This window comes from Myotis myotis, unplaced genomic scaffold (assembly GCF_014108235.1).
Source record: "Myotis myotis isolate mMyoMyo1 unplaced genomic scaffold, mMyoMyo1.p scaffold_m19_p_34, whole genome shotgun sequence".
NCBI classification, from domain to species: domain Eukaryota; kingdom Metazoa; phylum Chordata; class Mammalia; order Chiroptera; family Vespertilionidae; genus Myotis; species Myotis myotis.
In genome coordinates this window covers 597,531-611,092 of record NW_023416340.1, presented here as the reverse complement: position 1 = coordinate 611,092, position 13,562 = coordinate 597,531, and the positions used below count along the sequence as shown (strand labels likewise).

General features: G+C 58.6%; 1 protein-coding gene across 1 annotated transcript in view; it reads right to left on the bottom strand.

Annotated features, from left to right (window-relative positions):
- Window positions 1–4,437: 4,437 nt before the first annotated feature.
- Window positions 4,438–13,562, bottom strand: part of ZC3H4 (zinc finger CCCH-type containing 4) — a 37,250-nt gene continuing 28,125 nt past the window's right edge. Inside the window, 6 exon segments of the mRNA XM_036302856.1 lie at window positions 4,438–5,141; window positions 5,144–5,248; window positions 5,251–5,955; window positions 7,076–7,327; window positions 10,651–10,994; window positions 11,252–11,595. Coding sequence (XP_036158749.1) covers window positions 4,438–5,141; window positions 5,144–5,248; window positions 5,251–5,955; window positions 7,076–7,327; window positions 10,651–10,994; window positions 11,252–11,595 — 2,454 coding nt within the window.

Here is a 13,562-nt window from a genome sequence, read left to right as displayed (position 1 = left end):
TAACCGGTTTGGCTCAGTGGATAGAGCGTCGGCCTGCGGACTCAAGGGTCCCGGGTTCGATTCCGGTCAAGGGCATGTGCCTTGGTTGCGGGCACATCCCCAGTGGGGGGTGTGCAGGAGGCAGCTGATCGATGTTTCTCTCTCATCGATGTTTCTAACTCTCTATCCCTCTCCTTTCCTCTCTGTAAAAAATCAATAAAATAAAAAATCAATTAAAAAAATCTTAACGGGAAACAAAGAGCGAGATACAGGAGGAGAGTTCTGTTCCTACTTCTGCCCTTCGCCATGGGAGGGGAAGGCTGGCAGGGGCTCCAGCCACATTGCCATCCGGGGCTGCTGCCACAGTGCCCAGGCCAGCAGTGTGGAAAGACGGCCCAAACCGGTGAACCTGGAGCCCGCGGCCCTCTCTGCCCACCCGGGAGCTGCCCCGTGGGCACTCTTGCCTGAGATGGCGGACTCCTGGCTGTGGAAGCCAGCTGAGCCGGAGTTCCGAGGTTCAGGTGAAATCACACGGATGAGTTAGAAGGAATTCTGAGACGGCCCTCTGAATTTCTGACATAAACCTGGAGCTCGCCGGTTTAGACCAGCAATCAGGGTCAAGGCAAGGAGAACTCTTTCTGGAGAAATGTTTGGGGATCCCCAATAAAGGGCAGAATGGCCTTGGCCGGTGCTGCTCAGCGGTTAGAGCGCCGGCCTGCGCAACGAAGGGTCTAGGGCAGCGGTTCTCAACCTGTGGGTCGCGACCCCTTTGGGGGTCGAACGACCCTTTCACAGGGGTCGCCCAAGACCATCAGAAAACACATATAATTACATATTGTTTTTGTGATTAATCACTATGCTTTAATTATGTTCAATTTGTAACAATGAAAAGACATCCTGCCTATCAGATATTTACATTACGATTCATAGCAGTAGCAAAATTACAGTTATGAAGTAGCAACAAAAATAATTTTATGGTTGGGGGTCACCACCACATGAGGAGCTGTATTAAAGGGTCGCGGCATTAGGAAGGTTGAGAACCACTGGTCTAAGGTTTGATTCCTGGTGAAGGGCACGTGCCTGGGTTGCAGATCCAATCCCATCCTAGCTGGGGCGTATGCTGGAGGCAACCAATCCGTGTGTGTCTCTTGCACATCGATATTTCTCTCCCCACCCCCCCCGCCCTTCCCTCTCTCCCTTCCACTCTCTCTAAAAATCAATGGAAAAAATATCCTAGGGTGAGAATTTAAAAAAAAAAGCGGCCCCTCAAAGGTGTCCATGCCTCAATTCCCAGACCCCATGACTATGTAATTCCCACGGCAAGTGGGGCTTTGCAGATGTGACTCCAGATGTGCGGAGGGGAGGATCACCCGCTCTCACCACATGGGCCGTGACGAGCAGAGAACCTGGCCGGGCTGGGTCAGAGCTGTGCTGAGGGAGGAGAGTCAGAGCTCTGAGGTGGAGGAAGAGGGCCCTGGCCGACGAGGGACGGAGACCTGAGGAGCTGGAAAGGCCAGGAAGCACCATCTCCGTCCTCCCAGAGAGGAGCGCAGCCCTGGGAACAGTTTGATTTTAGCCCAGGGAGACCCATGTCACACGTGCGACCTCCAGGATGGCAACACGTGTCAAGCCACTAAGTTTGTGTAGTTTGTACAGCAGCTGTGGAAAACTGATAGGCCCGTTGAGACACAGAAACCAAAGTATGTCCAGAGGAGATATGGCTCAGTCCCGCTCGCCCTCAGCCCCCGCAGTGGCGTCCTCAGATAAGGCCCGGCTGACGGGGTGGTGTCTGAGTGGGTTTGGGCAGCTGAGAGCCGCTTCCTGAGCCACAGATGGCCCTACCTAGCTGTGTCCTCTCAGGCAGGCAGGCTGCGGACACGGCCAAGACAGCTCTGTGAGTCTCTAAGGGCACCAATCCCATCCACGAGGGCCCCATCCTCCTGATCACCTCCATCCTGGAGCCCAGGTTGCAGCATATTAATTTTGAGGGGACACAGACGCTCTGTCTATAGTAGTTAGGGCTCCAGCTTCTCCTCATCCCTACAAGCCCGGCTGTCCCAGGGGTGGTGTGCAGGCGGGACCGGGCCTGTGTGGGTCACTGTCAATATCGCTGTGTACTGAGACTGGCCCAAAGCGGGAGCAAGGGAACTGGGATGAAGTCAGTCAGGTGTCTGGAGGCACCATTCCCACGGTGTTATCACGCATGTCTCGCTGGGGCGGCACCGGGAACACAGATGCAGGCTCACCCTCACCCTGAGACTATCTCCCATCCTCCTGGTTAGTCCCAGACACAGCATGGCGGGAGCAGGAGGGACACGAGACTGCAGACTTTTTAAAATAACTGCATCCTTTAATGGCAGTAATACAATTATTGGGTTAAGAGACCACAGGAGAAAGGGCAGGTGACGTTTCTGGAAGACAGATACAGAGTACAAAAAGGGGGTGGCATAGAGGCATGCGACGATCATTGTAAAAATACAGTACGTTATATACATATTTGCACCATCAACTTTCTGAAATAGTATTTACACTTTTGTTACAATCCTGGTTAGAGAACAAATTTTTTTTTTAAAAGCTTGGCCTGATGGCAAATGAAAATTTGGGGTAAGTTCATAGTCCCATGAGGTTCTTAGGCTGAATATCCAAGGAGGGCTCCAGCTTCTAATTCATCCACAAATTTGTTTTAAAAAATTATTTCCTTTTACAAAAGAAAATCCTCAGAGAAGGAAACAAACCCGCAGCCGCGCTGTCTTCTTACTTACTGTACAGACACCACGGCTGCGGCCCTCTGCTCAAGGCCAACACTGGCGGCTGAAGGGAAATATCACTCATGTTTAAAAAAAACGAAACAAAAAGACAAAGACAAACCAAACCAACCTGATCACGGCGCACTGACCCTGTGGGGCTGCCTCTCTGGCCTTCGCTTCTGGCCCCAAACACAACTATTTTTTTTCCGGGGAGAGGGGTTTGGTACAGCAGCCTTGTTCACCTCCCACCCCACGGTGCGGGGAGGGGGAACCCTTTGGCTGGGTCACCAGGTTTCCTCATTATTAGCAAGGGAGGGACAGGGGCCTGAAGCGAGGCGGCTGAGGCGGTGGGACGAGGCGGCGGAAGCCGGCAAGGACGAACACAGGTGGGAGGGGCCCCTGCGGCACAGGCCTTGCCCAGCTTCCCCAGGCCGTGTCCATGGGGGCTCGTCTGGAGCTGTGGACAGGGCTGGACCGGAGCCAGGTGCCGGGAGAAGCCAGTGCCGATGTCTGTTCCCTTCCCGGCTCAGCTGATCAGGGGAGCAGGACGCAGGTCTCGGGTTCCACACCCTCACCGGCGGAGGGGGGTCCTGGTGCCTCTCCCAGGGGAAGCCCAGCAACCCCCCTGCCATGGCTCCTCCCCAGTCTGCCCTCAGGCCCTTTTTAGGGGAGTGCCCACCAACCCCACACCCACATGCCTCTGAACTTGTGCACCTGTCGCTTAGAAGAAACCCAAACACACTGAGACCACGGCGCGAAGAGGGGCAAAGGGAGCAGAGAGAAACACTGCCAGACCAGCCAGGCCTCCTCCTCAGGGGCCTGGTGGCGGCCATGCCACGGATCCTTGAGCCGTCCCCAGGGGCACCAGGGCCAGCACTGGCACTCTGGCTTCTGAGGAGCAGGACAGCCCCTGGCACGAGGGGAGAAGGGCATGGCCGCCCGGACAGGAGGGGCTAATACTGACGGAAAACGCCATCTGCAGCGCTGCCTCCCGGAAGCAGCAGGGGGCCCTGTCCCAGCCTCTCACCCTGGCGCCTGCGGTCGGGGGCCTGAGGTGCGGGCTCAGGGTGAACTCTGGGCTGAGGCTGGCGAGGGACCAGGCGCGAATCCAGAGGCGAGGCGATGCGGCAGGAAGGGGTTTTGTCTCTTCCAGGGCGGCTCCCAGGGCTCTTTTCCTTTCCTGGATAATCTTTCGCCCCCCACTGGCCCCTAAGCGGGTCCTGCCTCGGTCCGGCTACATCTCGCCTCCTCATGCAACACGTGAGCAGTGCTCAGGGCCTTCTCAACACCTTTGTCCTGCAAGGAGGGGGGAGGAGGGGCCAAGCTGTGTCCAGAAAACCCCCTGGACCCCCAGTCTTCAAGGAGTCCCTGAAAATTGGGCCGGCCAGGCAGAACACCAGCTGGTGACTTGCAAACTGTTCATGTGCACAAGTAGGTTTTCTTGGTGGGAGCCCGGAGCCCTGCAGCACTGACGAGAACTGAAGATGGTTATATACAATTTATATGTTTTAAAAAGGAAGTATTACTTAAAAAAAAGGGGGGGGGGGCAAGAGCGAGAAAGAGCATAGAGCAAAAGAAAAAAAGAAAAAGAGGGAAAAGTAAAGAAAGAATACCCAGGCGCCCCCTCCCCCCAAGTTCCCAACTCTGGATGCTGCACTTAAATATTGCCCTAGGAAGGGTGGGTGTAGGGACAGCTCCGCCCGACCTCACACTACTGGCAAAAGGGGGAGGCGGTGGGGTCAAAGCCTTTAAAAACATCCTTCAGGGACCCCGCGTCCTGCTCGCCCTCTCGGGCGGGGCTGTTGCCAGCGAACGGGCTACTGGAGCCCGTCTTAGGCGCCTGCTTCACGGTCCCGAAGAGGGTGGGCACTGGCAGGTTGTGCACGCCGGGCCAGGGTGGCGCGCCCTCTGGAGGGGGGGTGCCTGTGGTGGCGGCAGGGGTGGCAGCAGCCTTGGGCCGGGGCCTGTTGTAGCTGTTGTATCGGTCCCTGGCTGTGGTGGAGCCCCCGTCCGCACAGGCCTTCCCTGGTTCGGGCTGTTCCAGGGCAGACTTCCGGACAAATGGGGGCTCCTTGGCCTTGGCCGCCGAGCTCTTGCCATTGCCCTCGGAGCCCTTGGGCTGGGCAGCCCTGTCAGCAGCAGGCTCTGCAGCTTTACCACCTGCATTGGGAGTCCTGGGGTCATAGAGGCTGATGCCACTCAGCACGCGGCTCTGCCAGCTCCCACTGCCCTGGCCCAGCCCACCAGCCGCCAGTACTTGGGGGTCATAGGGGGCGGTGGCTGGGGGAGAGGACTCCCCACTGGGGCTGGCAGCTGGAGAGGGCACTTCAGCAGAGCCAGGCTTGGCGGCGCGGGAGGGGGCAGCAGAGTCTGCTGGTTTCTGCAGCCGAGGGTCAGTGGGCGCCTTCCGCACCCGGGGTCGCTGGGCTTGTCACTGGGGCCGGGAGCAGCAGAGGGGCCAGTGGCACTGACCGTCTTGAGGATTCGAGAGAGGAGCTCGAAGTCAGGCAGGCTGGAGCCGATGAGCCGGGGTCCGTGGAGGTGCCTGAGCGCTGCCGGGGGTTGGAGGGACCCACAGTGGAGGCCCGATGCAGCCTGGGGTCCAGGGCAGGCATGGACTGCAAGGCCGCAGGGACGGGGGGCAGGATATCCTGCTTGGGGACGGGCAGGGGGATCCGGTCCTCGGGGTTCCACCGCACGGTGCGGGCGAGGCTCGGCTTGCTCAGGGTCACATCCTTCTTGATGTGGCTGAACTGCTGCAGCTGCGACCGCGGGTCCTGCAGCGGGTGCCCGGGGAGGGGGTCCAGGGGAATGGTCACGGCCTTCTCCCGCAGGGCCCGCTCCCCTTCCTCCTCTTCTGCAGGGGGCGGCCCAGACCCCTTGGCGCCGCTGGGGCCCGCGGGGCCAGAACGAAGGGAGCCTTCGGGCTTAGGGGCAGGCAGGGAGCGAGCCAGCCGAGGGTCAGAGGGTCCCTTGTCGCCGGGGCCTGACCCGCTGGAGGCCTCAGTGTGGCGGGTGAGCCTGGGGTCCCGGCTGAGGCGGGGGTCAGCCAGCCGGCCTCCTGTGGGGTGTCCCTTCTGGAGGCGGGGATCCCCCAGCCCACTGCTGCTCAGCTCCCTGACAGAAGCCTGGGGTCGGTTGGACGTCTGCTGCCTCAGGGTCTTAAGGATGGAGGTGACGCTGTTCCCACCGTCGTCCTCGTCACTTGAGTACCAGTTTCCAGTGTCACCTGAGCAAGAGCAGAGGAGCAGGGAGGGGGTGAGTGGCCACCACATCCACCCTCTTGGACCCCCGGCAGCCCGCTGGGTGAACACCTCTGCCTCTTACCTCTCAGAACCTCACCTCTCCTCCCTTAAGAACCCCGTCCCCTGCCACGAACAGCCCGTGAGCTCAGGCCAGTGAGGTGCTGACCCTGGAGGCCGCTGGCTGACATTTCTGCACCTTCCTCGAGCGCGGGCACTGAGCTAAACGCTTTGTCTTATTGATTCTCACAAACACCCGGGAAGCAGTGTTACTGGCCCATTTGACAGATGAGAAAAGGGAGGTGTGAACTGTGCCCTGAGATGGGGGCAGAGCTCAGACTGAGCTCAGGCTCCAAGCCTAGGGTGCCGTCACCCCCTGGGCAGGCTCAGGCCCCTCTGACTCAGCTCCCACTATGCCTGGGGCTCACAGACACTTGCCCCCAGGTCCCCAAGATTACCACATCCCAGGGAAGGGCAGCCACAGGCTAAGAGGCGAGGCCAGGTGGGCAGACACGGAAACTAGCCCAAGTCCAACCTCCTAAGCAGATAAAACTGGAGCCACCAGAGGAGGGCGCTGCCCCCTCATCCCACGGTCCCCACTTGCTCCCGGGCTCTTGTCATGGCCACCTAAACACCATCTGTCCTCCCCATTTCACCCTGGGGATGCCACCAGCTCACTGCACAGCCCCATGGAACTTGGCAGCTGTGTGACTGATCATTACTGGCTATGTCGACCAGCTCTCATCTGCTGGCTTCCTGAGAACAAGGGGCAAGGGGTGTGTGTGAGCATCTTTCTACAGCCTCCTCGGTAAGGGTGCAGGGGGTAAATCGAGCCAGCTCCTGTCTCCTCTAGGGACCAGACCACCTCCCTCCTTGATGGGATCAGGTCTCTCCCGACCCCCAAGGCACAGAGGGCAGCCCTGACTTCCGATTTCCTGAGGGACATGCATCAGCCCGAGCCTGGTTCCCAGCCTGAGGCAGGGTCGTCCCTGGCCACAGGCTCCCTTTCAGTGCAAAACCCCATCGAGGTGTTCCCCATCTTTCCCCTGCACGGTGCCCGGGGCCTGCGCCCTCAGGGAAAGCCCTGCCCCTGGGGAGGACACATGCCTTCCTCATTCTCCCGGTCCTGCTTGCTGCTCTCAGCCAGCCTCCTCGCTCTCTCCTCCTCCTCCTGCTGCTTCTGCTGGATCCTCAGGTACAGGGCCCTCTGGGCTGAGGGCAGGAAGTCGGGGACACCGGCGCCCGGCTTCGGCCGGCCTGCGGGCCCTCCCTCAGAGAAGCTGTCGGGCTCCAGAGGGTGCTCGGGGAAGAGGTGCTCCCCAGGCTCCCCCGGCAGCTCTTCGTAGTGCCCGTAGTCCTCTGTGGCAGGGAAGAACCGAGGGTTCGTGTCGGGAAGGGCCTTGAGATGGCAACTCCAACCCACCCATGCCCTCAACTGAGACCTCCCCTGATGGCGATGGCGATGGGTGAGATGTGCAGCCCGTCCCTTCCTACCATCCCAGGACGTCCCCACAGAAAGCCCACAGCGAGGACCGCAGCAGCCAACCTAGCATGCAGCCAGGGTGACCACGGGGTTCACAGTGAGGTTTGGTGACATGGCAAACGCTCACGACGTGAGAACAGGACGGAACGTCATACAGATGTTTGCAAAATGCAAAGAAAAGGCTCTAGAAAGACAGACAGGAAACAGTCTCTTAGAAATGAGATTCCGGAGACGGGCTAAGAGGTCTCTTCACTTTCACTCCACACGCTCTGACCTGCGTGTTTACTTGCCACGAGCACTAGTTTTAGGGTTTGTTTGTAATAATCAATAAAGAAGAACACGATCACATTGGGAGGTCAAAACATGAGCGTAACACCTGGGAACGAGGGTCGTAAAGGAAAGAAGGGAAATAGACCAAACGGTGCTGAGTGAAAGTAAGCCGGTCAGAGAAAGACAGACGCCACGTGACCTCACTTATGCGTGGAATCGAATGAACAAAATAAACTGACCAATAAAACAGGTCCAGAGACAGGAAGCATGAGACAGACTGACGGATCTCAGAAGGAAGTGGGAAGGGGTTACAGAAGAGATTAGCCGAAGAACATACACACTCACATGCACAGCCCATGGACAGACAATAGCGGGGTGAAGGCCTTGGGGGGGGGCGGCGGCTGGGTGGAGGGGACAGAGGTGGGGGGAGGTGGGGGACATCCATAATACTCTCAACAATAAAAAACAACATGTTGCTACGGACACCTGTCAACCCAGAAGCTCCTGCTGCTTCCTCTTCCTGCACTCCGTGAACATGGGTACGCTGCTGCATTTAAGGAGGGGGCGCAGCATGGTGGGCGGGGGACGATACACCTGGAGGCTGTGTGTGTGTGTGTGTGTGTGTGTGTGTGTGTAATTCTCTCAGAGATGGAGAAATTCCAGTGAGCGCTGCCCACAGAATGTTGTACGATGATGAACGTGCCGTACACCCACCACTGTCCTCACGGGGCTAGTGAGCAACTGAAGTGGGGCCAGTAAGAGAGGAGCTGTAATTTAACTTTATATACAGAACAATTTCATGTATGTGGAGAAAGCAAAAGGCCACGTTGTTCTGGCCACTGAACTTTGTCACGTGAACTTGACCGGCAAGCCTGACCTGTGCCACACCCGGGCTCGGGGCGGGGACAGCTGGACACTCGGTGAGCAGTCCCAGTGCCCCCTGCTTGGAATTTTCACCAAGAGTGATTCACTGCCCGGCCGGCGAGGCGCAGGTCAACAGATGAACCAGGAGGTCACGGTTCAGTACCTGGTCAGGGCACATGCCTGGGTTTCAGGCTCAATCCCCAGAAGGGGGTGTGCAGGAGGCAGCTGAGCAATGATTCTCTCTCATCATTGATGCTTCTCTCTTTCCCTCCTACTTCCTCTCTGAAATTAATAAAAAATATATATTTTTTAAAAGATGGTTGTGCACCTGTGAATACAGTAAGGACTCACTTAACGTTGTTGACAGGTTCTATAACAAACCATTTCACCAGAGGCTAATGGATACAAACAGCTAAGTTCCCAGGGCACCTCCTCAGCGCTCTAACGGAAGGCCGTGGAGCGCACGTCACTGGAGGACCTGCCGTGCCGTGAAGCACCGAGCAGCACACTCTGTAGGACTTCCTGGCGTGGGGATTTAAGCTAAGCCAGTTCCTCTCTGTGCTGTTCACAGCTGACAGACTTGCTTTTCTCCCACCCTGACCTCTGGCCCTGCAGTTTATATGCATGTTTACAGGTGGCGGGGGTTGTGGGAACATCACCTCTCAAGCAACCTGTTTTTCTCACTTGAGAACCTGTCACATCTTTCTAAAGCCCCTGCTCCTCACCCCAAACACCTGCTCTCGCCGCTTCGAACACCATCTGGACACCAATGGCACTCACATCGACCTCCAGCCTGTCCGATCCGCCTCAACATGTCTGAGGCGTGGCTGTCAAATGGGCATCTCATCCTTAGTGCTGCCCCACCCACCTCAGCTCTCCAGCAGGGCTTCCTGGTCAGGGCGGCGTCAGCACCCATGGAGGCTGCCCCTGGCCAGCGCCCCATCCACGCCTGTCCATCTTGTAACACATATATGAGGGGTCATGCTGGCCCATGGCATCGTCTCCAAACTGAGAAGCCAAGCCCTGCTGCTCCCTGCTACCTCCAGCTGCCGCCTGGCTCGCCTCTGCCCAGGAGGACCCCACGCCCGCCCGACCACCCACTGCCCTCTCTCCTCTGCTTGTCCCTGTCACTCTTCCAATGAGGTCACCTCGCCAGGGTGACAGCGTTCCTGCTGCACTAGGACTCCTCTCCCTTGTCCTCCCTTTCCAAAGCACTCGCTGCTTTTGCTTTTCTCAAGCAAGCTGACTGGCTGGGGCCTCTGCCCTGGCTGTGCCTCCCGCGTGGGCTGTGCGCCCTGTAGCTGCCGCCTCCCTTCCTGTCCCAGCTCACTCCCAGTTACTCCTCAGAGAGGCCTCTGCCCACTGACCTCACCGTGTCCAGACCCTCCTGGCCCACCCCCCACCGCCACTCTCCCCACCACTGTTACTTCTAGCCACGATCAATGCCAAAACGAGCTTGTGTACTTATGTACACATGTCCTGCCCGTTTCCCTCCACTCCAGTGAAGCTAAGGCCAGGACCGGGGCTGTCTCGCTGGCTCTGACCCCAGGACTGGAGCAGCCGCACAGGCCGCAGTGGGCAGACCCCTTCCTCCTGAAGGCTGCACACTACCTCCTACGGCCACGCGGCTGTCATTGCCAATGAGTGTTGTTATTTTAACAGGAAGGGAGGAGAGAAGGAAGGAGGACGGTCAGACGCGGGGACAGAACAAGCAGAACCACGAGGCTGACGCTGGCGGCCCCAACCCAAGAAGCGCCTGGAGGAAGGCTGTCTGGTGAGGCCACCTCAGCCCCTCAGCCCCGCCCCTCCCACCCCTGACCCTCGATGTTCCCGTGCGCCCGATTCCAGGCAAATGTCCGAGGCTAAATTACAGTGATAATAACCATAATATTCCTTTCAGTCTCAACAGGGTAGTGACTCTCACGAAAAACATTCAACCACTCATGGGACAGAGATGGAGTTGGATTCATGCTTTCAAAGGCTGGGAGAAGAGAGATCGAATTTTCCTGACTATGTTCCACGGTGTAAGCCCAGCAACCCCACCGGGCCCACAGGCCTTGCCTACCTGCGTCCCCCATGAGTCCCGGCTCCATCTCCATGCCTTCCTGCTGCTGGTAAAAGTTCTCATAGAAGTTCTGGGCTGGTGGGATGAGGGGCATCATTCCAGAATGTGGGGAGTCTCCAGGGCCATAAGGCATCATTGGGGGGCCACCATGTCCCATGGTCAGGCCAGGGTTCATGCCAGGGCCCATCGGCATGTCGGGGTGCATGTCGGGGTGCATGTCAGGATGCATGTCCGGGTGCATGTCGGGGTGCATGTCGGGATGCATTGGGCCCCCCATTGGCCCCGGGGGTCCCATATTGGGCCCAGGGCCCATCGGCCCGGGGGGTCCTCCAGGTCCAGGGAACCTAGGAGAAGGAGGAAATGGTGTCTATGAGAGGGGTGCGAAGAAGGGGTGGGGGGGTCACACCCGAGATGTGGAGGCCTCCACATGGTGCACAGTGGATGGCTCTAGACCAAGGTTGCCAATTGGTGGTCCGTGGACCACTGGTGGTCCGGGAGGTCTGAAAGGTTGGTGACCACTGCTCGAGACCAGGCCTCCAATCGTTTTTGGAGGCAGCAAGCTGCCCTGACCAGGCTCACAGTGACAGGTCCCGGCACTCACCTCACACCCAGCTTCTCAGCCAGCTGTCCTGTGGGCCGAACCACGATCTCAAACAAGGAGGGGATCTTCTTGTTGTACAGGTCCTGCTGCTGCTGCAGCTGCTGGGGGGACAGCGGCACATGCACCGGCATGGGCATCTGCGGGGGTCCAGGGGGTGGAGGAGGGCCGCCCTGCATGGGCCTGCCGTTGGGAGAGGTTGGGGCAGGGGGGCCAGGGGGCCGAGGCGGAGTGGGCAGGAGGCCCACCCCGGGGGGTGGTTTGGGCAGGGGGTTGATGCCCTGCTTCTTTAGTTCCTCAACTTCCTTCTCATCCTCGGCGCCCGCTTCCGCATCGTCAGCCAACATCTGCGGGTGGAAGGATAAAAGGGGGTGCAGTCAGGACAGGAGTCAGGTGCAGGGACCCCTCCAGAGTGGAGAGCTAGATTTACTGAGGAACACTGAATCCCAGGGACCCTGAGGAAGCCTTACAGCGTAAGGCCAATGACCACGAAGTCTCTAGCACATAAACCACCCCCTCACCACTGCTGGTCCCCTGTGACAGTGGGCAGGGGAGCCACTCCTGTCCCGCAGCAAAATACAGTACAACACGTGCAATTCCACCCGTTTAAAGTGTATATTTCAGTGGCATTAAGTACCTTCATGAAGCTGTCCATCCATCAGCTGTCTAGTCCTAGAACTTTCCATCACCCAAAAGAAGCCCCTTACCCACAGCAGTCACTCCCCACTCCGTGGCAGCCACTAATCTGCTTTCTGTCTCTAGAGATTTCCTGATTCTGGGCATTTACAGAAATGAAATCCTATAATACGGGGTCTTTTGTGACTGGCTTCTTCCACTCAGCATGAGTTTTCAGCCCGTGGGCAGCGTGAGTCATGTATATGGCTGGCTGATGGGCCACCATCCTCTTTGGATTTTAAAAGCCTCTCACTGCACTTGCCATCAAACCCCCACGGGGCCTGGCGGCAAGACTGGGTGCTGGGGAGGCAGCTTCATTTCCTTCCCTGTGCCCCCGACTCAACCCCAGCGCCCGGCCCCGTGGCAGTCTGCTGACAGCCAAGCTCTGCCCTGCTGGCCGCCCTGGACTAGGCCCCTCCCCGGCATCTGCATTTCCCTCTATTCCCGCGTGGCCCCATGTCCCCATGGACGGTCTTATTAAAGGTCAACAGTGACTGTCCAGGTCCCTGCATTCACTCTGGAACACCACTAGCTCCCTTCCAAGCACTGCCCAGCTCGGCAAGATCACGTTTTACTGCATCCTGTGTATTCCTGGCTCGGCTCAGGCTGTCAGCTCCACGAAGGCAGGACTGTTCTACGCCCTGAGGGACCCAGGGCCCGGCAGAGGCTTGACGGGCAGACAGACAATGTCAGAGTCTGGATTTGAGCAGCCTGTCCCCCCAGTGAGGGTCCTGTGCAGGACAGCAGGCCTGACCGCTCTCCTTGGAAGGCCTCGCAGTGCTGGCCTTCGGCTGGTGTCTGGGAACCTGACGGGTAAGAGGGCTCCCTGCGCCTGACCTCCCTGTGCTTCCTGCCGGACAACCCCTTCCCTCTGCGAGTCTGGAATCTGGCACATGCCAGGCAGAGGCTGCACACATTACCAGCTCCCAATAAAGACCCTGCGCTCCGAGCCCTAATGTGCTTCCACCCCGGGACGCGGGACCTCTGGGCAGGTGCCAGGCAGTTCTTGGCCTTTCTCTCCCCTCACCACCAACGGTGTCTGGGCCCTTGGCTTCAAGGGGGTGGAAAACTGATCAGTGGAAAACACTTGTTCCTTCAAGTCCTGCTACTCAAGGTGTGGCCTGTGTGCGGACCAGCAGCACAGGGGACCCACTGAATCAGAGCCACACGTTAACACGGGCCCTGCGGGGGACACGGCCCGCGCCTAGCCATGCTGGGGAGCGCCCAGGGCCGTGGGGGCCGGGGCCTGTCCGCTTCACTGCCCCCCGTTCTGCTCACTTCCCTTCCTCCCAACGAGTGGCCCCTTTCAGTTCCTCCACCGAGAGTGCAACCGTTGCTCGTGCTGTGTCCCCGGCCTGCCCCTCACTGGGGGCTGGCACAGTGTCAACTCCCCTGGCCTCCTGGGTGTCAGCCGCGGGAGGGCCTCTGGGCTCCCTGCACATTGTATCCAATGCCCGATCCTGCCCCTCATCACGGTCTCCCCAGTGCCCAGGGCAGCGCCTGCAGCAACTAGGCACTGCCACACGTTTGGTGGGTGATCAAGGAAAACACATCATGGGAGCAGCGGGGGAGGCAGGGTGCAGGTGTAATAGAGTTAAGGCTTTGCCTGGACAACTTTGCAGTTTGGTGTTGTCTCTGA